Genomic DNA, 22,102 nt, shown 5'->3' with positions numbered 1-22,102 from the left:
AGTACATTGATCCATGCTACCTACCCATTCACACACAGTGTGTAGGCAGAGGTAGAGAAAACCATAGAGCTATCAGACAATCAGAAACATTTCTGATTGTCTGATACACTAAGGCATCAAGGCATAGGGAGAGAGTAGAGGACATGTGAAAGGTACAATATGTTCCTGAGTCTATATTCAGGCTACCAGACAAGAAGTACTAATTGAGAGGAGGGCTTTTGCTCAAGGCTTCTCCTCCTCTTTGTTGTATTGGTGTTAACAATGTTAAAATGGCAATTATCATCACTATTGTCTTGCTATGCCATCACCAGGGCTAGAAGTGAAAATTAATTATAGCCTACCCATTGGACACAGACGTCAATTCAATGTTTATTCCAAATTGGTTCAATGTTATTTCATTCCACCAGTGTGTGCCCAGTGGGTACCCTTACAGATCAGAGACACCTCTCTGCCAAGAAACCCCAGGAGGCACCTTCTCCTTCCATCCCTCCATCAGGACGGAGGACAAGAAAAACACAGAGGGAATGAAAAAGGAAGAGGGCTACCGCTATGAGGCTTCAAAAACGAGTCACACTGTGAGCTGCGGTAATGAAATCTCTAACCTGCCACTCCAGAGAGCGAGCAGCACATCTCAGAGCTCTCCTCACACCAGTCTGATAGCATACAGATAATTAATCAGTCACGATTTATAGAGGAGAGCAGAGAGAAAAACTCAAAGCTGCAATCAGCAATCTAAACACGCCACTGTGAGGCAGGTGCAAAAAAAAACTAATTTTTCCTAAAACAAGGAGTCCTTGGAGTGTGGGGCGCATCTCAAGCTCCTTCTGAAAGCCTCTGCACGCTGAGCATACATTCAGCCAAGAGAAACACATGCTAATATAGGTCTGATTAAAAGCAAACACTGCGTTACAATGTTGTACTTCTGTTGTGGGTTAATATTGGAGGATGTTTGCAGAATTGGTGCATTTCACACTGGCTGCACATGGAAAACGGCTGACATTTATGTCCCTGTGATGAATCCACTCCCCATGTTGCGACATTGTAGTAAAGATATGTGGATGATGGAGAAGGTTAGAGGATGAGAAGAAATTCCATAAAAACAACAGTATACATAGCGGATGACACTAATGTTATGATTAACCTCAATCACACAGTTGTAGGGGGTGATGCTGAGAAAAATGTTATGGGCCCATGAAAGCATATTATGAGCTCCCATGGTCGGGACAAACAGAGATATAAAGACAAAAGGGTGAGTCAAAAGAAGAGAGAGAGAGAGAGAGAGAGAGAGAGAGAGAGAGAGAGAGAGAGAGAGAGAGAGAGAGAGAGAGAGAGAGAGAGAGAGAGAGAGAGAGAGAGAGAGAGAGAGAGAGAGAGAGAGAGAGAGAGAGAGAGAGAGAGAGATACACAGAAAGCTCAGTCTCACCTCTAAGCGTAGGTATTCGCTCTGTTCCTTGGACAGTAGGCTGAGGATGGCGCTGCCATGTTTGCGGGTCCGGACCAGAACCTGTACCTGGGTCCGCCGGGCTGGCAGAGGAGACGCCAACTGGTAATGAACATGACTCCGCCCATCAAAGGAATACTCTGGAACTTCTGCCAACAAAACACGGAGGACAAGACAATGTGTTAGCTAGACATCTCACCATAAACACGGGACATACTGTATACTGTAGGAGTCTGAACTGATATTCATCCAGAGTGAATTCAAGAGATACACATACTCTACTACGCCCATTCACAATACTGTTAGTCTAATGATACCCTCCCACGCCTTGATCTTAGATCAAACTCGTGCCCAGGCGTTTCTTTCATCTTCTATTTGACTCCACCAGTCAATTAGTCCTCCCACACCACACAGACACACACATAGACACACGCGCGCGCATACACGTACACACACGCGCGCACACACACACACACACACACACACCAACAGACAAAAGACAGTTTCTACAAGCCATCAGACTGCTGAACACTTGAACTGGACTGACCACCTGCTCTGATTCTCTGCACCTTAGCACACATGCACTCACTCACACACACACACGCACACGCACACACACACACACACACACACACACACACGCACACGCAGTACATTCATGCTACACACACATCACAACTGCTGCTACCAGACGTATTATGATTGCGAAATACTGCACAATTTAAACACTAAATATTGGTCTATAAATTGTGCCTTCCTGTATTATATTTACTGGTATGCTAAAATGTTTATTCTATTCTACTGAGCCATTTACTTTATGTTCGTATTCTTATCTTCAATTATTTCTTATTGCAGTTGCATTGTCGAGAAGGAACCTGCAATAAAGCATTTCATTGGACTGTGTATACCATGTGTATCCCATACATACATTGAAACACAGACACACACACACACCTTCCCCATGATAGCTATCTGACTGTACCCAGTCACTCATTAACACATTTGATCTCATTAACATTAATTTAATCTAATCTAACAAATTGAATTATCAATGCACTCACGCATGCACTCCAAACAAGAACTCATCATACACATGTTGGTCTCGGTGCTGGCATTGAGGTACGTACCCTGCTCACACTGATTCCCAGTGTACCCCGGTATGCACTGGCAGCTGAAGGAGCCCCACTCTCCATGGCAGCGCCCCCTAGGGCCACAGGAGGGGATGCCCATGTTGACACAGCTCCCATCCGTAGTCAGACAGCCTGGGGAGCTGCCCACAGAGTCAGCTGGAGTGCCCAAGTCATAGAACTGTGTAGGGGGGAGAGATGGAGAGAGGGCAGAGATGGATGGAGAGGGGGAGTAGGATATGTATGTCAGAGGGAGATATTTACACAGTACGGTGTAAGATAGAAATGGGAGAGAGCAGTAGACAGGGAGAAAGAGAGGCACAGGGATAGAGAGAAGGAAAGAGAGAAGGACAGAACAATTGTTCGTTTTCTAAAAACTGAGGGCATGGTCACCGATACTTGAGATTACCCTTCAGCACCTTTATGCATTCACCTTTCATGCAATTCCTTGGAATGTAAATAACTGGGTTGTCATAGGATCAAACCAATCTACAGGCACACAAAGGAGCTGTAGGACGGCAATGCTGTGAAAGGACAGGAAAACCTTGAAATCTTAAATCCTGCTCACAATAGCATATCATAAAGGACATTAATATGTCCAATCTCCCCGTTTATGAGTTCCCACCGTTCAGCGGAGCTGGTTGCTCGTAAACCACGGCAGCCGTTGAGCCAATCTGCAACAAGGTACAAATTGGTTCTGACCTCACCATAGAGCTAGGCACTCTAAGTCTAAGCCTTCTTAAGATGGAGGTCAATACTGATTTACAGAGAGTTACTACACACACTCAAAGATTCTAAATCCATCTCTGTGTGTATGTGAGTATGTGTGCAGGTGTGTGTTTGTTGATGTGTGTGAGATGCCAATCATGATAACATTTTTCACCAAACATAATTATCAGACTTTCCCAGTCATGAGTACCCGTCTCTGCCTCACTCAGAAATATAGAGATGGATAGAGAGAGTGGAACAGTGTTGGACAGATGTTGAAGACTAGATTTGCAAATAATTTCCGTATGTGTGGTCCTGTGTGCATAGCGCTCGCAACGGCAGGGTTTTGGGTTCGATTCCCATTGGGCCACCCATATGAAAAATGTATGCATGCATGAATGTAAGTCGCTTTAGGTAAAAGCATCTGCTAAATGGCAAATGTTATATGCAATGTTTTCACAAGTTGCTTTTATAAAGAAAAGACAGAAAAACTGTTTTCATCTACAGATTGCTTTTTCTTCAAATTCAATTTACTGATCATTTATGGGCTCCCGAGTGGCGCAGCAGTCTAAGGCACTGCATCTCAGTGCTTGAGGCATCACTACAGACCCCCTGGTTCGATTCCAGGCTGTATCACAACCGGCCGATTGGGAGTCCCATAGGGCGGCGCACAATTGGCCTAGCGTCGTCCGGGTTTGGCCGGTGTAGGCCGTCATTGTAAATAAGAATTTGTTCTTAACTGACTTGCCTAGTTAAATAAAGGTAAAATAAAAATGTAATTCCCTCTTGAAAATGAAAACTGTTATTGCACGGTTGCAGACCCATAGTATAGTTAATCTGTCCCATAGAGAGAAATAGAGAGAGAGAAGCGATGAGAGAGAGTAACATAAATCAACTGTGACAGGGTGGGAAGATGTAGATTCAGAATAGAAACACAATTGAAGTCAAAATATCTGCCCCTTCCCTTCTCTTGCCCAAACATTCACCCCTCCTTCACGCTTGAACAGGTTCAATGGCACAGACTTCCTCCTCTCTCACAAGTTCCACCCACACCCCCAGTGTTTCCACTCTACAATAAGAGGTCTATGAATATTGCATCGAACCTCAGCCCTACGTTTTGTAGCCAGCAGGCAAGCAGGAGAGTGTTTTCGTGTCAAATACATTTAGTTCCCCGTGTCACACAGTGTCATAGAGTCACATGGGCAAAAGGACCGCTGTCCTCCGCGGTGACGACTGTTGCCATAGTGGCATATCTACCAGTTCAGACTGTGTCTAGTAGATATGCGCTCAATGCGAAGTGTTGTTGGGACAATGTCCCTGACGAAGGTGTGAAAGTGTTTGAAAGCATTTATGCGAGATGCTGTCTGCAGTTTTATAACACCATGCTGCCTGCAGTACAAGTGGAAGTGGTGTAAAGACCACTCTTTACAACTGAGATGTTAAGGTGTTATAGAATAACTAAATTGCTTCCCATGGCTATTCATGGTGTGTGATGATTGGGAAGAAATACATTGTAGCGAATGTTACCTTGCTGTCGACAATGAGGTTCCGGATGCAGCCAGTAAAGTGTTTGTGTTGTAACTGTGGGTAGACATAGGGCAGGTTCTCATTGACTCCACCCAGCTGTAATACCTGGGTCCCATTCAGATGCCTGGGGAAGAAATGAACAACACTGTCTGTACATCTTTTCATACAACTATCCATCCCCATTTTCTACTGCAGTACTTTTTTCAATCCGTAATTCATTGCCTTGTCCCCCACCAATCTGGTGCTCTGAGTTTGACTACGTGTAAGGTGTGTATTCTGTATAAAGGAGGAGAGAGAAAGAGACAGAGACAGAGAGAGAGAGAGAGAGCGTGAGAGATAGAGTGAGAGAGAGAGAGATAGAGACAGATAGGCAGAGAGAGAGAATGAGAGAGAGAAAGAATGAGAGTGAGAGATAGAGAGAGAAATAGAGGGAGCGAGAGAAAGAGAGAAATAAAGAAAGAGTGTGAGAGCAAGAAAGACAGAAACAAATAGAGAGAGTAAGAGAGAGAGAGAGAGAGAGAGAGAGAGAGAGAGAGAGAGAGAGAGAGAGAGAGAGAGAGAGAGAGGTGTGAATAGGCTACCTGTCCAGGTTGGGTGTGATCCCAGTGACCTCGCAGGACGAGTGGTCCTCTGTGGTCAGCCAGCTGCCCACTCCCTCCATCTCCATGACGGTGGCCCCGGCACAGCGGTCCAGTGTGAAGCGTACCTCCTACAGGAGCACATCAGGAATATCAGCACATCGGGAATATCAGCACATCAGGAATATCAGGACATCAGTAGGGCTGTCAAATGATAAAAAATTTTAATCAAATTAATCAGAATTTTCAGTGGATTAATCATGATTAATCACTATTTGCAATTACACCTGAATCCTAACCATTTTTTTTCTGAAATGCATACCAAAAGATAAATAACAGGACACAGATACATAATTTTCATATTATGTCTGTTTATTAACACAGCCAAATAATGGTGTTTTAAATCAAGCTGAAACATACTACACACCATAATATTTGTCTTTGTAATGTTCCATCACTTCCTCTTTGGCATTCCTCTTAACCAGGATGTACAATTTACAGTATTCAATTGAACAGAAAGCAATAAATGTAGTCAAATCATAACAGTGACCTACCACATTTTTGCACAATTTGAGTCATCTGTGGAAAAAAACATTTTCAATAAAACTTTTAAATCAAACCAAAGAACAATCTTTTACCTTTTCCTCCATTCTTTAATCCAGTTGCTCAAAAATCCAGTTGCTAACTACTATAACATGTTGCACTGAAACTGGTCTTTTTGTTTGAACATCACCTTTCAAATCTACTGAGCTTCATCATCTTTCAGCCAGTTGCTGAGGCAAACTAACTTGTTCACATTTTCTGAAAGTAAAGCTGACCTTTTCTTGTTCACAATGTGACCTGCAACTGAGAAAAGTCGTTCACAGGGAACAGTGGTTGCAGGAGTGGCTAGATATCAAATTATCTGAGGTTGATTTTGTTAATTGCCTGCAAACATTCAGCGTGGTCTGGCGCAAACCACTTGCTGAATCTGACGGCCCAGCAAACGCATGTTTGGCGTTGACATGGTACTTCAAGCTTGAACAGCTCCGGTGAAATTGAAACTCCTTCTTACAAATCTTGCAAATAACCTTGTACTTGTTAACTGTACCATCATCATTCTTTTTATATTTGAATCCGTCAATAGGCCCACTTTGCTCACCTTGCTCCATCTCGCCTCTAGCTCCCAACCACTTTCCTGACCTGAATAATTTGTCACACTGCGCATGCGTGAAATGCGTTAAAAAAATTGACGTAATTAACAGCAAACAACTAATTAACGTCGTTAACGCGCTATTTTTGACAGCCCTAGACATCAGGAATATAAGGACATCCAGATTATCAGGACATCAGGAATATCAAGACATCAGGAATATGAGGACATCAGGAATATAAAGACATCAGGAATATCAGGACATCAGGAATATCAGGACATCCAGAATATCAGGACATAAGGAATATCAGCACATCAGGAATATCAGGACATCAGGAATATCAGCACATCAGGAATATAAGGACATCCAGATTATCAGGACATCAGGAATAGCAGGACATCAGGAATATCAGGACATCAGATGCTGGCTGGCCCACCAGTCTAATATGAGCTCCATTACTGCCAGTGATACCTTTCTGATATACAGTGGGGAGAACAAGTATTTGATACACTGCCGATTTTGCAGGTTTTCCTACTTACAAAGCATGTAGAGGTCTGTAATTTTTATCATAGGTACACTTCAACTGTGAGGAATGGAATCTAAAACAAAAATCCAGAAAATCACATTGTATTAAGTAATTAATTTGCATTTTATTGGATGCCATAAGTATTTGATACATCAGAAAAGCAGAACTTAATATTTGGTACAGAAACCTTTGTTTGCAATTACAGAGATCATACGTTTCCTGTAGGTCTTGACCAGGTTTGCACACACTGCAGCAGGGATTTTGGCCCACTCCTCCATACAGACCTTCTCCAGATCCTTCAGGTTTCGGGGCTGTCGCAGGGCAATACGGACTTTCAGCTCCCTCCAAAGATTTTCTATTGGGTTCAGGTCTGGAGACTGGCTAGGCCACTCCAGGACCTTGAGATGCTTCTTACGGAGCCACTCCTTAGTTGCCCTGGCTGTGTGTTTCGGGTCGTTGTCATGCTGGAAGACCCAGCCATGACCCATCTTCAATACTCTTAGGGAAGGAGGTTGTTGGCCAAGATCTCACGATACATGGCCCCATCCATCCTCCCCTCAATACGGTGCAGTCGTCCTGTCCCCTTTGCAGAAAAGCATCCCCAAAGAATGATGTTTCCACCTTCATGCTTCACGGTTGGGATGGTGTTCTTGGGGTTGTACTCATCCTTCTTCTTCCTCCAAACACGGCGAGTGGAGTTTAGACCAAAAAGCTCTATTTTTGTTTCATCAGACCAATTGACCTTCTCCCATTCCTCCTCTGGATCATCCAGATGGTCATTGGCAAACTTCAGACGGGCCTGGACATGCGCTGGCTTGAGCAGGGGGACCTTGCGTGCGCTGCAGGATTTTAATCCATGACGGCGTAGTGTGTTACTAATGGTTTTCTTTGAGACTGTGGTCCCAGCTCTCTTCAGGTCATTGACCAGGTCCTGCCGTGTAGTTCTGGGCTGATCCCTCATCTTCCTCATGATCATTGATGCCCCACGAGGTGAGATCTTGCATGGAGCCCCAGACCGAGGGTGATTGACTGTCATCTTGAACTTCTTCCATTTTCTAATAATTGCGCCAACAGTTGTTGCCTTCTCACCAAGCTGCTTGCCTATTGTCCTGTAGCCCATCCCAGCCTTGTGCAGGTCTACAATTTTATCCCTGATGTCCTTACACAGCTCTCTGGTCTTGGCCATTGTGGAGAGGTTGGAGTCTGTTTTATTGAGTGTGTGGACAGGTGTCTTTTATACCGGTAACGAGTTCAAACAGGTGCAGTAAATACAGGTAATGAGTGGAGAACAGGAGGGCTTCTTAAAGAAAAACTAACAGGTCTGTGAGAGCCGGAATTCTTACTGGTTGGTAGGTGATCAAATACTTATGTCATGCAATAAAATGCAAATGAATTACTTAAAAATCATACAATGTGATTTTCTGGATTTTTGTTTTAGATTCCGTCTCTCACAGTTGAAGTGTACCTATGATAAAAATTACAGGCCTCTACATGCTTTGTAAGTAGGAAAACCTGCAAAATCGGCAGTGTATCAAATACTTGTTCTCCCCACTGTATGTATTATATCTATCTGTACTATATTCTATTGCAAGAAATAACTAACCATACACATGTGAGCATCTAATTTGCTTCTAAAAGGTCCTATTCAATATCTACTCAATACCAGTTTGTATTCAACAAGCATATTCAACTAGTTATTTCATTGCAAACATGCAGGTGGATTCATTTTGTTTGTAAATGGCATACAAACACAATTATAGTGTTTGTATGACACTGTTTATATAATACATTGAACATTTCCAGAATAACCCTGAGGTTGTTTTTCACTACTGGTAGATGAACAAAGTTGTTGTTAGCTCTGTCATACAGCCACAGTGAGCATACACAGTAATGTATTCAGGAGGTGCCCATTCTATCTGCATTGAATCCAAACCACTCAAACCCTCCTACTTCTCCAGACTATCTTATGAAAATAGGACTAGTCTAGCAGAGACTGCCCTATCCCATCTGGACAAGAGGAATACCTATTTAAGAATGCTGTTCATTGACTATAGCTCAGCATTCAACACCATAGTACCCTCCAAGCTCATCATTAAGCTTGAGGCCCTGGGTATGAACCCCACCCTGTGCAACTGGGTCCTGGACTTCCTGACGGGCCGCCCCCAGGTGGTGAAGGTAGGAAACAACATCTCCACTTCGCTGATCCTCAACACTGGGGCCCCACAAGGGTGCGTGCTCAGCCCCCTCCTGTACTACCTGTTCACCCATGAATGGTTGCAGACGACACAACAGTAGTAGGCTTGATTACCAACAATGACGAGACCGCCTACAGGGAGGAGGTGAGGGCTCTGAGAGTGTGGTGCCAGGAAAATAACCTCTCACTCAACGTCAACAAAACAAAGGAGATGATCGTGGACTTCAGGAAACAGCAGAGGGTGCACCCCCCTATCCAAATCGACGGGACCGCAATGGAGAAGGTGGAAAGCTTCAAGTTCCTTGGCATACACATCACTGACAAACTGAAATGGTCCACCCACGCAGACAGTGTGGTGAAGAAGGCGCAACAGAGCCTCTTCAACTTCAGGAGGCTGAAGAAATTTGGCTTGGCACCTAAAACCCTCACAAATTTTTACAGATGCACAATTGAGAGCATCCTGTCGGGCTGTATCACCGCCTGGTACGGCAACTGCACCGCCCGCAACCGCAGGGCTCTCCAGAGGGTGGTGCGGTCTGCCGAACACATTATCGGGGGCAAACTACCCGCCCTCCAAGACACCTACAGCACCCGATGTCACAAAAGATCATCAAGGACATCAACCACCCGAGCCACTGCCTGTTCATCATCCAGAAGGCGAGGTCAGTACAGGTGCATCAAAGCTGGGACCGAGAGAATGAAAAATAGCTTCTATCTCAAGGCCATCAGACTGTTAAATAGCCATCACTAGCACATTAGAGGCTGCTGCTGCCTATTGAAATCACTGGCCACTTTAAGGAATGGAACACTAGTCATTTTAATAATGTTTACATATCTTGCACTACTCATCTCATATTTATATACTGTATTCTATTCTATAATATTCTACTGTATCTTAGTCCATGCCGCTCTGTCATTGCTTGTCCATATATGTATATATTCTTAAATTCCATTCCTTACTAGATTTGTGTGTATTGGGTATATGTTGTGAAATTGTTAGATATTACTTGTTAGATATTACTGCACTGTCGGAGCTAGAAGCACAAGCATTTCGCTACACCCACAATAACATCTGCTAAACACGTGTATGTGACAAATAAAATTTGATTTGATTTGACACCACATGTTTACATTAAACTTCCCCCAGAGTTCTATAAGAATGAACAGCATATGGGTAGTGTTGGGGGGAGTAGTGTGTGTGTGTGTCTGTGTGTGTGTGTTGGGGGGTTGGGGTCCCCTGGGTTGGTATAAGCTTGGCAGCAGCTCAGACTTCAGACACCCACCTTACTGTTGCTCCTCACGTCCAGACGGTGCCACCGTCTGTCCGCCACGTTCACGTTGCCTGGCAACTGCAGGACCAGTGTGCCCGAGCCATGGTTTATCTTGAGTGTGGGAGTGCCATCGATCAGCTCTGAGGGGAGAGAGAGGGGAGAGAGAGAGGACACTGACATGAGGTCACACATGGTGGTCACATCCCCAGGGCCTCCTGATGACCATCAAATCCCCATCACGTACTCTCAATGCCAGGGAGGACCAGATACCACCCCACACAGACCACTTTATTCTGGGGCCATCACTTCTGTACCCATTTAATCTGATCACTGCAACCACAGTGAACCACAGTGAACCACAGTCAACTAATCAAAGCCAACTGACCAATGGTCGAAATTCTGTAAGAGTGATGTTTGTTCACCCAACCCTAGGCTAAAGTAAAAACAGGCACCACCTCAATGCTTTCAGCAGTCTGCTCAGAAAGATTACATACTTAAAATTATATTTAAGCTAATAACCTGGGCCAGTATTAGAAATTGAAAAACAACAAGAGTAAAAGGCGCATAGCTAATAGTAATCCAGTTAAATATAACTAACAGTCAGATGTCATCATGCTCACTCCACAATAAGGATTACACAGTGCCTGGTGCTATGCAATTATATTTGCCCCCCACCATAAGACAATAAACATATTAAAAGTTATTCTATTTTCTGACTTAGTCAAATGGGAAATTAAAAATTAATGAACCAGTTAAGACTCATTGTGTGCTTTATACTGTTTGCAAAGGATTGTGGGTAAATAACATGTCAACCAACCACTGTTTCTCCATAAATCAACATGACATCAGTTTAAGAGTTCAGGAGAGAACAGCGCTGTATATATAAACTCCGCATTGCTCTATTTTCTAGGCTCGCAAATGCTCTGTTTTCAACAGAAAGGGTTGTTCTCCCTCTTCTATAGGTCTGTCTTTATCTTGCTTTCGTCATCCTCTTCTCTTACTCCCTGCCTCTCTCCATGACACTCACTCTATCTGGCTTGTCATGTCTTTCTCTTTTATACCCCCAGACCTTTCTCTCTCACTTTCTCCCTCTCCCACCTGTCTCTCTGCAGTGCTCTCACAGTGGATTCCCAGTAGAGATAACTTTGAGCTAGCAGTAAGTCACTGATGTACAGAGCCCAGCCTAAGCCTGAGTGAAAAGCCCTTTTCATTTGAAAGGCCCACAGTGGCCACCACCATCAGGCAGGAGACTGACACTGTCCCACAGGCTATCTCTGTCTGACGAGGGTCCCGACCCTCCTTGTTGGGACTGACGTGACATTTCAGGAGAAAAGGGGACAGACTGTGGGGTGACAGGTGTGAATGGTGGAGGCTTGGTTGAGATGAAAAGAGAGAGGGAAGGAGAGGAGAGGGATGCCGAGTGCCTGAGAGGAGAACTTCCACAGGCATGGACCGGTTGGGCTGTGCTGTGTTGGTCAGGCAGGGTGGCTGAAGGGAGGGCAGACAGGCCAAATTGGCTTTATATTGTGCCGTATCAAATGATCTTGGACAGGGAGAGTACGCCCGGGTGTACTCAGCTTACTACAAGCTTTTGCTCTTAAACTCCGGTCGGCGGTCACGGCTAATCTCCCCTCCTCATCCCTAATTCATCATGGTCTCCTCGACATCCCTGCAGATGAATCTTCCCTGTCGAGACTCCTGGTGAGGGGAAAGCCAGGGGGTCTCAGCCCCCATAGCATGGCACTCCCGCTTAAATATGAAAAATTGCCTATTTTCTGAAGGCCTGAAGGGCATATGATTGAGGCAGGGAGCATATGGACTGCATAAACAGCATTACAAATCACTCAGTATATACAAATCAGCAGCCCAGCAAGAGAGAAAGAGAGTCTGTGACTGTGGTGCCTTTAATATAAATTGACTGTCAGCAAACACCCCATACCCCCAAGAAACAAGACCCAAACTTAAAAGCGATATTTGAAACGGGCGAGAGCGCTAAAAGACTGTGAAACAGGTTTCTGCAAATTGACCGTAATGTACGTGTCACACTCAGGGTGTAACTGTATCTCTCTGCTCGCTTTCATCTGCCAGATGCTGTGTCTGCATGTGTGTGTGTGTGTGTGTGTGTTCGGGGGTTGTGTGTGTGTGTTTGGGGGTGGGGGGGGATTCACCTCATTCTTAGTCAGCCTGTTTCTCAGTTCTTTCTGAGACCACCAACACTAGTACTGCATAAAGCAAAATATCAAAAAATAGTAAAATACAAAATGCCAGAGATGTTTACATTCAGCCGTGTATTATGATTCTATTTAATATGGGCAAAAAATGCAATAACCTTCCCTGTTATAAATTGGCTTACATGCTGCAAGCAAATTACCATTACGTTCATTGAATTTCCATACCATTACTCAATCATTTTTTGCATTTATTAAGAAAATATGAATTACAAATATAAAAGCTTGATAAATAGGCTGCCATTAGGTCAGAATGAGACAAAGTGAGTAATGACATTTTTTCTGCTCAATTCTTGGAGCTGGAGGCAACTCTTGGCAATGAGGTGTACACCGGATCCCCAGCCGAGCCCTGAGAGCCTGTTTTCCATTCTGCAGGAGTCCGTAATCACCCAAATTTAATTTGTCCGGTTAATTTGTCTATTGATTGGACAAGCTCAGTCCCATGGCTCGTACCCTTGAGAAGGGAGAGCTTACGATAATGAGACTCATTTAACTGTGATCTCACTGGACGTAATCATGTTCCCGCGTACCAGTCAGATTAATAGACCTAGAGGTCAGCAGTCAAAGTCAGGAGACAGCACAGATAGGTTCTAGATCTCTGGCGTGATTTAGAGAGAAATATAACACGGATTACATTTAGAGGTGAGGACAGACCAATGGGCACTCTAATAGAAACCATATGCCCTGCAAACCTACACTATACACAACCATAACTCAATATAATGCTTTCAGTATGAAGCACATAGCTACAGGTGGTTGTAATCTGACACATAATTTCAGACCGGGACAAAGACTATGAGCCATGGAAAAGTTAACAAGCAGAACCAAAGACATCTTCCTCCTTGGTAGGGCAACATCCAGTGCCCTGTCAGGGCCAGAACAAATCACCTCAGACCTGTCCAGTAGTCTCATCCACCACACAGGCCCAGGCTGGGTAGTAACAGACACTGGCCGAATCCCAAATAGTACCCTATTACATTTATAGTGCACTATTTTGTGGTCAATAGTAGTGCTATAAAGGGAATAGGTCCCTGGTCAAGTAGTGCTATAAAGGGAATGATGCCATTCTCTCTAAACCAGGGCTGTTCAATGTCAGTTCTGGAGGGCAGAAACACTTCTGGTTTTCATCCTCTTCTTCTAATAAGTGACTCATTCAGACCTGGAACACCAGGTGAGTGCAATTAACTACCAGGTAGAAACAATAAACAGAAGTGTTTTCGGCCCTCTGGGACAGGAATTGAAAAGCCCTGGTTTAAACGCAGGCTACTTGCCATACTGGCTCGGAGCTCTACCATTTAAAGGGCCAGTGCAGTCAAAATTCAGTTTTTCCTGTGTTTTGTATAATATTGTAAAACAGCAGATAAAACTAACACTGTAAAAGTGTGAAAAAATTTGATAATTGTTATTTCATGATAGTTGCTGGTTGAAAATACAATTCACAAAGGACCTTCTAATCAGCATATTTTGCATGGGTGATGTTTCGGCTTACCTGGTGACATCTCCAGGTGATAAATTAGTTAATAGAGGAATAACAAAAACAGTTCCAAACCTCTCTGCCAATAACAGCTAGTTTTTACTTTCCCCCTCCCCACTCAGACCACTCCCAGACAGTCCTATCAAAATTCTTGCTTGAGAAATAGTTTTTTGCTAAAAAGCTATTTTTGTTTCTATTTGACCATTTTAATGGAAAACTATTACAGTAAGGTACTTAATTGTTACCCCAAATAATTTGATATTGATAAAAAAATAGCTGCATTGGGCCTTTAATCCCAGGGTTCCTGGGGAACAGCGGAGAATGTGGGACATGCAGGGATGTTTTGCAGAGGCAGGTCTGTGCTATCGCACATTAGTGGTGGTGATGCCTAGGTAGAAAGGCCCATGGGGGGGATAAACAGCACAGCACAGCGGAGAACAGACAGTGAGTGGGCAGGGCTGCAGGAGGCAGCCAGCGAGCCGCTCGTCTTTAATATGGAGAGCCGGGCTTGTGAAGCAGTGGAAAATTATAAGGTTTAATAGGTTGCACCGTTAAACAGCGATAAATAATATGATTTAACACAGTTAACCTGTGGGTGAGAGTACAGGGTATGTGTGTGTGTGTGTCTGTATTGGAGAGTAATATAAAGACATTCGGCTAAACTGTTGTTGTCTGTTTCTCCCTTTAAGTCTCAGGCGTCTCTACTTGCCCTCTCCACTCCTTTGCCTTTCTGACATCTCTCCCTCATGCAATTCAACAATCTTGTTCATCCATCCCTTCAACTCTGAACCAAGTATCTCACCCTCTCACTCCATGTCTCACTGTGTATTTTCTTCTTCTACTCTAACTCTCTCTGACTCCATCCGCAGCTCCATACCGTCTCCCCCACTCTGTATCTAAACTCTCTCTCCATACTTTTTATTCTCTCTCTACCCCGCTATCTCTGTCCTCTCAGGCACAGTGCTGGATTAAGAATAGGAAGCTCATGTGACAGAGACTTTCTAGAATTGTGTCTCTCTTCTTCAGTCTATGTCTCTTCCTCCCCACCCAGCAGCTGTGGAAGGGGCTGCTCGGCGGTGGACATTGATGATTTGAATCAGCTGTGTAGTGCTAGGGCAAAAACCAAAATGTGCACCCAGGAGGGGGCCCAGGACTGAGTTTGTGAAACCCTGCAGCATCTGCAGACATCTTTACATCTTCACAGTACAACACACTGACTATGTATCGTGTGGAGACTGCAGACTTGAGACTGTCCTGTGCGTGTTGCGAAAAAACTTTGAAACTTGACACTTGAACCTTCTACTGTATCCTTTCTCCTTTGTATCCCATTCAAACACATGTACACACACACACACACACACACACACACACACACACACACACACACCGCACGCACGCACTCATGCACACATGCACACATGCGCAAGCACACACACACAGAATGTCTTCCAGCATTGAATCGAGTGCTAATACTCAAAAGCAGACATAATATGAAATTGAACCACAAACACGTACACACAAACAACTTATGTTATTTACTCCAGACCTCAACTTGAGAATGTATGCTAAGCACGTCCATATAGCTCAACAAGTTCATTAAAGCTCTAAATATGTACACCCCGTTGTAATTACATTCTGGAATGAATGACAAATAAGCCTTTACTTTCATAATGAGCCCTCTCATTAACCCCTAAAGACCTGATGCTGTCACACTGCAACACACACACGCACGCACACACACACACACGCACACACACACACACACACACACACACACACACACACACACACACACACACACACACACACACACACACACACACACACACACACACACACACACACACACACACACACACACACACACACACACACACACACAGAGACTGAGATCAGTCTTCAACACAGTATGTAGGCTGACACTGACCCCCTTCAAAGAAACCCCTCCACCCCCAAACTAATTTGGCAGTGTTGGCACAACAAATCTCCATGGAAAAATAACCTTAGTAGTATCTAAACGTTTATATTAAACCAGCAAATCCAGACAGAGTTGTGTAGAGGACAATTTGTGCATTTCTGCCTCATGCAACCTTCCTATCTCTATCTCACCATCACGGTGACCGCAAACACAATTACCAGCACACTGACGCAGGCATGCGCTGCCCCTCCCTCCCCCCTCACACACCCTGTCTCTCCCCTATCCTGTATTCCTGTCCCCCCTTCTGTGAGTAGATAAGTGGAAATGTACCAATGGCCATGAAGTCCTCGAGGTCCCAGGGCTGTAGCTGGGCCAGGGGCCCGCTGTAGAGCAGCAGACCATCTGCAACCTCTGTGATGAACTCCAGGGAGAGACGGCTCTCGAAGCAAGGCCTTATGGGAGGAAACCAGGCATAGCCGTTGCCATGGAAACTGTGTTTGGTCTGCTGGCACTCTGGCCCCTCGAACTGCGTAGGGCACTGGCATCTAGGGCAAAATAACAAGGAAGAGGTACATCACAAAACATAATAATATGAAGCAATTTAGTTATTTCATCTTTTCACCTCATATATCACACAAGACTGCTCTGTCAGGATGTCCCTGCTGAGGCCGGAATGGGATGGCCTGCTTCTGCTTGACCACACAACAGTCACACTCACTCTCACACACACACATATTCACACACACACACACACACACACACACACACAATTTGCTTCTAGTTGCTCTCAATTGCATAACAACCCCTATTACTAAAGATTGTGAGTGTACATCCCAACTAAGTATCTAGCAGTCCATATTAGCCCCCAATGACTCTGTCTTGCTCCCAGACTACTGTTTTCGCCTCTAGTGATTTCCTTCTCAGAGAATCACTCCACATCACATGCATATGTTCTCATTATCAGCTGTACCATAGGGAGAATCCATCACTATTAACAACAGCCTCTGTCAGACGTAGCAACTGAGCACAGCTGCACTCCTCCCTCCGGTTATTCTGTCATCCCCTCTTCCTTCATTCATTCTTCCTTTCTCACACACAGACACACACACTACCCCACTGTATCCACCTGTTGTAGAGACAGCTAATAGAGCTGGCACACACACAGGCAATCCTGCGGCATCAATCAAGTGCGGCTTTCTCTAGTTAGTTTAGTCAGAAGCCCAGCTATTTCCTCAGCCGGTTCCCTCTCCATCACCCTACTCACAGCAGCCTAATAATAGTCTTCCAGGCCGCCATGCTCCCTTCTTTTCATTCCTCTCTCATTTGTGTGCTGCGAAGGGAGAGAGTAGAGCTCCTGGCTGCCTGGCTGCCACTTCCCATACTCTTGCATTTAGTCTTTCCCATTTCCCAGTCTGTGCTCTGAACCCAGATTGAAAAGGAGAGACTGTTGGAAATGATAGGCCCCCCTGGCACCTGGCAGACATGGAAATGCAGGAGGTGGTGAAACAGGCAGGCGGGCCGTGCGCTAACACAATAACATGCTTCTTCTAATAACCAGGCGCAGTAATCAAAGCTATACACCCTGCGTTTAGAAGACACACTATAGCAAAGAGAGAGAGGAGAGAGGAGCATGCATGACTGTCTGCACGCATGACTATAAGTCGCTTTGGATAAAAGCGTCTGCTAAATGGCATACATTATTATTTACTATAGGAGAGAGAAGATGAGGATGCATTGGAACAACAGCAGGTGGTGAACGTCGCTTTTAATGCAGATCAGCATGCATGTCGGGCTGTTCTGTTTCCAACAACATGGTATCCCAACCAAGACGCAGAGAAATGAAAGGAAGTTTGGTCTAGGAGCTCTAGGCTCAGGTTTACCAAACAGGATCCTATAGTGACGCTACAAGGCCATCTCACTGTGGAGAGGCAGGGAGTTGAGACCAGTGATGTCTGGATGTGGTTACAGCCCGGAGCAATGCGTCTACCTAACCACTCACACATGGGATGGGAGGATGTGTACACACACGGTCACGGCTTAGTGTGACTAGGCCCCAAGCAGAAAACAAGGCTAGTATTACACCAGCAGACCATTGGACCATCAAAGACATCAACATATCTCACAGAGTGACAGACAGTAATGTAAAAAGGAGGGATAATATAAAGGAAAGAGGGAGATGGGGAGTAGGAGTGATAATACTGTAGAGAGAAGGAGATGTAAAGATAGAGAGATTGAAATAACAATACACTGAAAACTTGACCTACCTTATCTCTCCATTTGGAAACAATTCACCCAGTCTCAGGGAATAATCTCACTCATTTATCCCATCAGAGAAATCAGGAACCTGATTTCAGCCACGATGGCCTCAACCCAATCCTCTTACTGTACTTGAGCATTTCCTGTTCTTTGCTTGCACATGGGGATGTTATTTGTTAGCGTTTGAAAAGGACCAAATAATCTCCCCTGCCCACCATTTTCAAATCCCACTATTAATCCTGGTGCCACGATTATCTACATGTTGTTTCTTAAATCTTAAATCTTAAATCTCTGCGCTGTGTCACTGGGGATCTCTCTGTATCTGTGTAGTTCTACATCTGTGTGCTCAAGGCCTAGTGATAAACCAGGCCAGGGCTCTCTGCTCTGCTCAGCAACCATTCCACTGCCTCTGTCTCTTATCTATCACCAGGCTTGCATTTGTCTTTGAATGGTTTCACACACCCAAGCCTGCAGAGGAAGACATTGACCAATGCCCTATTCAGTTATAAAGACATTCTCTACTGGAAACAATAATCGTAGAAATGTCTTCATTGAATACGTACAATGTGAGGAATTTCAATTAACATGTTAATTATTTGCTACATTCACTGACTCAAAATACTTTACAGATTTTTAAATTCTTAGGCTTTTCAGTTATAGTATAAGAAGAATGTGAGTTCTACAAGGACAACTTGTCGTCAACAGGGAGGCTCTTCGGTTCTGACACATCAACAACTTTATCCTGTGTTTGGGCCAAACTGTCAATGTTAGCTCAACTGTAAAAAGCCAATATGTGTCTGCAACAGAGAGAGAGCTGGGATTAACTCTGGTTGGCTGCATAAACCATTCTGGTACGGACCAATGGCAAGGCACATTACACGCTTAGTACGTCCAACTAGACACAAATCCTGGGTTTACTTTCTTCTTTTAATTAAACAGCAGAGAACAAAATTAACTTTCTCCTCCTTTCGTGTTTCAAAGGGAAGCTGGATGGACAATTCCAGGAAGAACATTTGGACATATGTTCAAATGTTGGGCAAGATGTCTGGCAATTTGTATACACCTCCTTTATAGACATGAACACCAAAACAGCAGCAGCAGATTGCCTCTGAATATGCTCATAATGTCGGTGGATTTCAAACGAGGGACTTTTGATGTGTGTGTTTGCACAGAGTGTGTGTGTGTGTGTATATATGTGTGTGTCTCTGTCATCCTCTCTCTATCTCAGTCAGGAGACTAACGTTATAGGTCTGTCAGCATGCTCCAACTGAAGTATCATCTGTGGCTGTGTTGACGTCTGTGGGATCATATGTCTGCACGAGTGAAATCCACAGAAGGAATCGCCAACACCTCACCAGAGCAGGGTCTTAGTAAATATGGTGACTCTGATTCTGATTCTAATCACAGAGTTTAGACCATACACACAGCTGTGTAGTAGTTTATGTGTCCCCACCAAGGGGCCAGGTTTCCGGTCTAGAAGCATGGTTTTGACTGCTCACACAGTTTTGCTTCGGTACTGCAGTTTAACTGACGCCTGGCCCAGAAAGACAATTTCCGTACATGGCCACATAGAGAAGTCAGATTAGAAAATTCCTAATAAGACACTTTAGTCATCACCTTTGTGCACAAAACATCCATTGAATTATTAAATTAATTGTTGCTTAGGCCAAAAAATCACTCACAGCCAAAGATATATAATTATTTTGTTCATCCAATGTCCACCATGTTTTTGGATGACGTGATGACATCATCACTGCTTGTGCTGCTCCCAGTGCGCACTGGGTGCTAGTGCGCATGTGATGTTGGTCCGTATAAACCGGATGCAACCCAGATTTAGACGGTCCATGAAAACAACGGTCGGACACAGTCTCCTGTTCTTATTATACCTCAGTGGTCTCCACAGTGTTTGTGTCCAAACTGGTTGAAACAAAATTGCATCAGAAAATAAAAGGTTGCATGAATTCTGAGAAATGAAATATATATATATATATATATATATATATATATTGTGATGTCACGAGAGGCTGTGTCCTGGAGGGACGTTACATCCCCCTGAGGTGGCTGCAAACCCAGACAGCTATGGCTCCATCTGCTGGTATGGTCGGGAACTCCACCCCTCTATGGCCAATCTTCCCACGCAGCTGAAACAAATGAGGAGCTGATGAGCTGAAGGTTTGGAAAGGGAAGAGACACACTGAGGGAGTGTGTGGGGGGTGAAGAGACACAGTCTCCAACCTGGGCTCTCTGGAGGACAAGAGTGCTGCACGTCCACTTCCATGAGGAATATAAGGATTTGGAGATACTTACCTTTGGGAAATACTCACCTTTGGATATATGCACCTGTGGAAATACGTGAGAGACATTTGGAAGGACTTTTTGCTGGGTTGGCCACTAGCTGCAACGTGGACTACAGTAAGGCTGGGGAAAAGTTATCTGAGCGAGTGAGAATTATGATTTTGGATGTGGAAGAGACATCCCTGAACTGTTAACCCTTAAAGAGCCACAAGAGAACAGAATTTTGTTATATTTTCGTTAATTTCCCAAGACCTATAATAAAATCCTTGTTTTGTTTGAACCTTGTCTCCTTGCACTACTTGAGCAATCCCGCTGAAAGCTGTGTAGCCTCTCGTGACGTCACAGATGGTGGAGAATACGGGCACGCTCAAGCGTTAATAGTGCATGTCAGAGGAGGATACCGAAGGTTTGATCACCCAGTTTTCCAAGTTGGCCGTAGGCTCCCCGCCGACTGAAATGGAGGACATATTGAAAGCCCTTGTTGCTGGCCAGCAAGCCCAGATGCAAGCAAACGTGGCTCTCTTGGAGGAGCAAAAGAAAGCCAACCTTCTGAAGGCAGAGGAATTGCAGTTGCAGAGACAGAGGGTGGTCCAAAATACCCGCCCAATAAAGGCAAGTGACTTTATATCTAAGATGGGAGCTACCGATGACATTGAGGCATACCTGCAGGCATTTGAGGCCACGGCCACTAGGGAAGCCTGGCCCAAGCAACAGTGGGTTGGTCTGTTAGCCCCCTTTCTAACCGGGGAATCGCTGAATGCTGTCCGGGACCTGGGCCCTGACCAGGTTACTGACTATGATGCCCTGAAGTCTGAGATCCTCAGCAGATATGGACTCACAAAGTTTGGTATGGCCCAGCGCTTTCACAGCTGGACCTTCCAACCAGACCAACCTCCTCGGGCGCAGATGCATGAACTTGTCCGAATCGCAAGGAAATGGCTGGATCCGCAGAGGAATACAGCAGCGGCGGTGGTGGAGGCCGTTGTGGTGGATCGTTACCTCACGCGCCCTGCCTTATGAAGCAAAACGGTTCATCAGTCAACAGGCCTTGACCACGGCTGATCTGACCGTGGAAGCTGTGGAAAAGTACCAGGCCACAGCGGAGATGCTGAATGCTTCCCGAAAAGACCCCAGGAGTGCGGCCCCACCACAAATGGGAAGAACCCGTCCAAAGGACCCCAAGGTCTCGAACCCAGCCACGTCAGGACTTATCCCGGCTCCAGGGGGAGCCAGAAACCAGGCGGGTCCAAGAAGAGTACACCAGGAGGGGGAAACTTCGACAGTGTTACCGGTGTGGGGAGATGGGACATATCTCCTGGCAGTGTGGGAAACCAGCCGATGAACCTATGCCCACTGCGGAGTCCTCCAGCTCAGCACCCACACACCGTTTTGCCTCGCTCTTGGGAGTCGTAGATGGCGGCCCAGA

The 22,102-nt window shown here is 44.9% G+C and overlaps 1 protein-coding gene across 1 annotated transcript in view; it reads right to left on the bottom strand.

The window, feature by feature from the left end:
* Positions 1–1,423: 1,423 nt before the first annotated feature.
* Positions 1,424–22,102, bottom strand: part of LOC121562644 (neural-cadherin-like) — a gene marked incomplete at its 3' end in the record, with an annotated part of 188,222 nt that continues 167,543 nt past the window's right edge. The window contains exons 23-28 of the mRNA XM_045215873.1: positions 16,456–16,670; positions 10,518–10,645; positions 5,385–5,512; positions 4,804–4,927; positions 2,569–2,749; positions 1,424–1,590 (exon numbers count right to left, since the gene is read on the bottom strand). Of these exons, the coding sequence (XP_045071808.1) occupies positions 1,424–1,590; positions 2,569–2,749; positions 4,804–4,927; positions 5,385–5,512; positions 10,518–10,645; positions 16,456–16,670 (943 nt within the window). The remainder of the gene's footprint in view (positions 1,591–2,568; positions 2,750–4,803; positions 4,928–5,384; positions 5,513–10,517; positions 10,646–16,455; positions 16,671–22,102) is intronic.

The sequence above is a fragment of the Coregonus clupeaformis genome, unplaced genomic scaffold, assembly GCF_020615455.1.
Source record: "Coregonus clupeaformis isolate EN_2021a unplaced genomic scaffold, ASM2061545v1 scaf0542, whole genome shotgun sequence".
Taxonomy (NCBI): Eukaryota; Metazoa; Chordata; class Actinopteri; order Salmoniformes; family Salmonidae; genus Coregonus; species Coregonus clupeaformis.
This window is presented reverse-complemented; position numbering and strand designations above follow the sequence as displayed.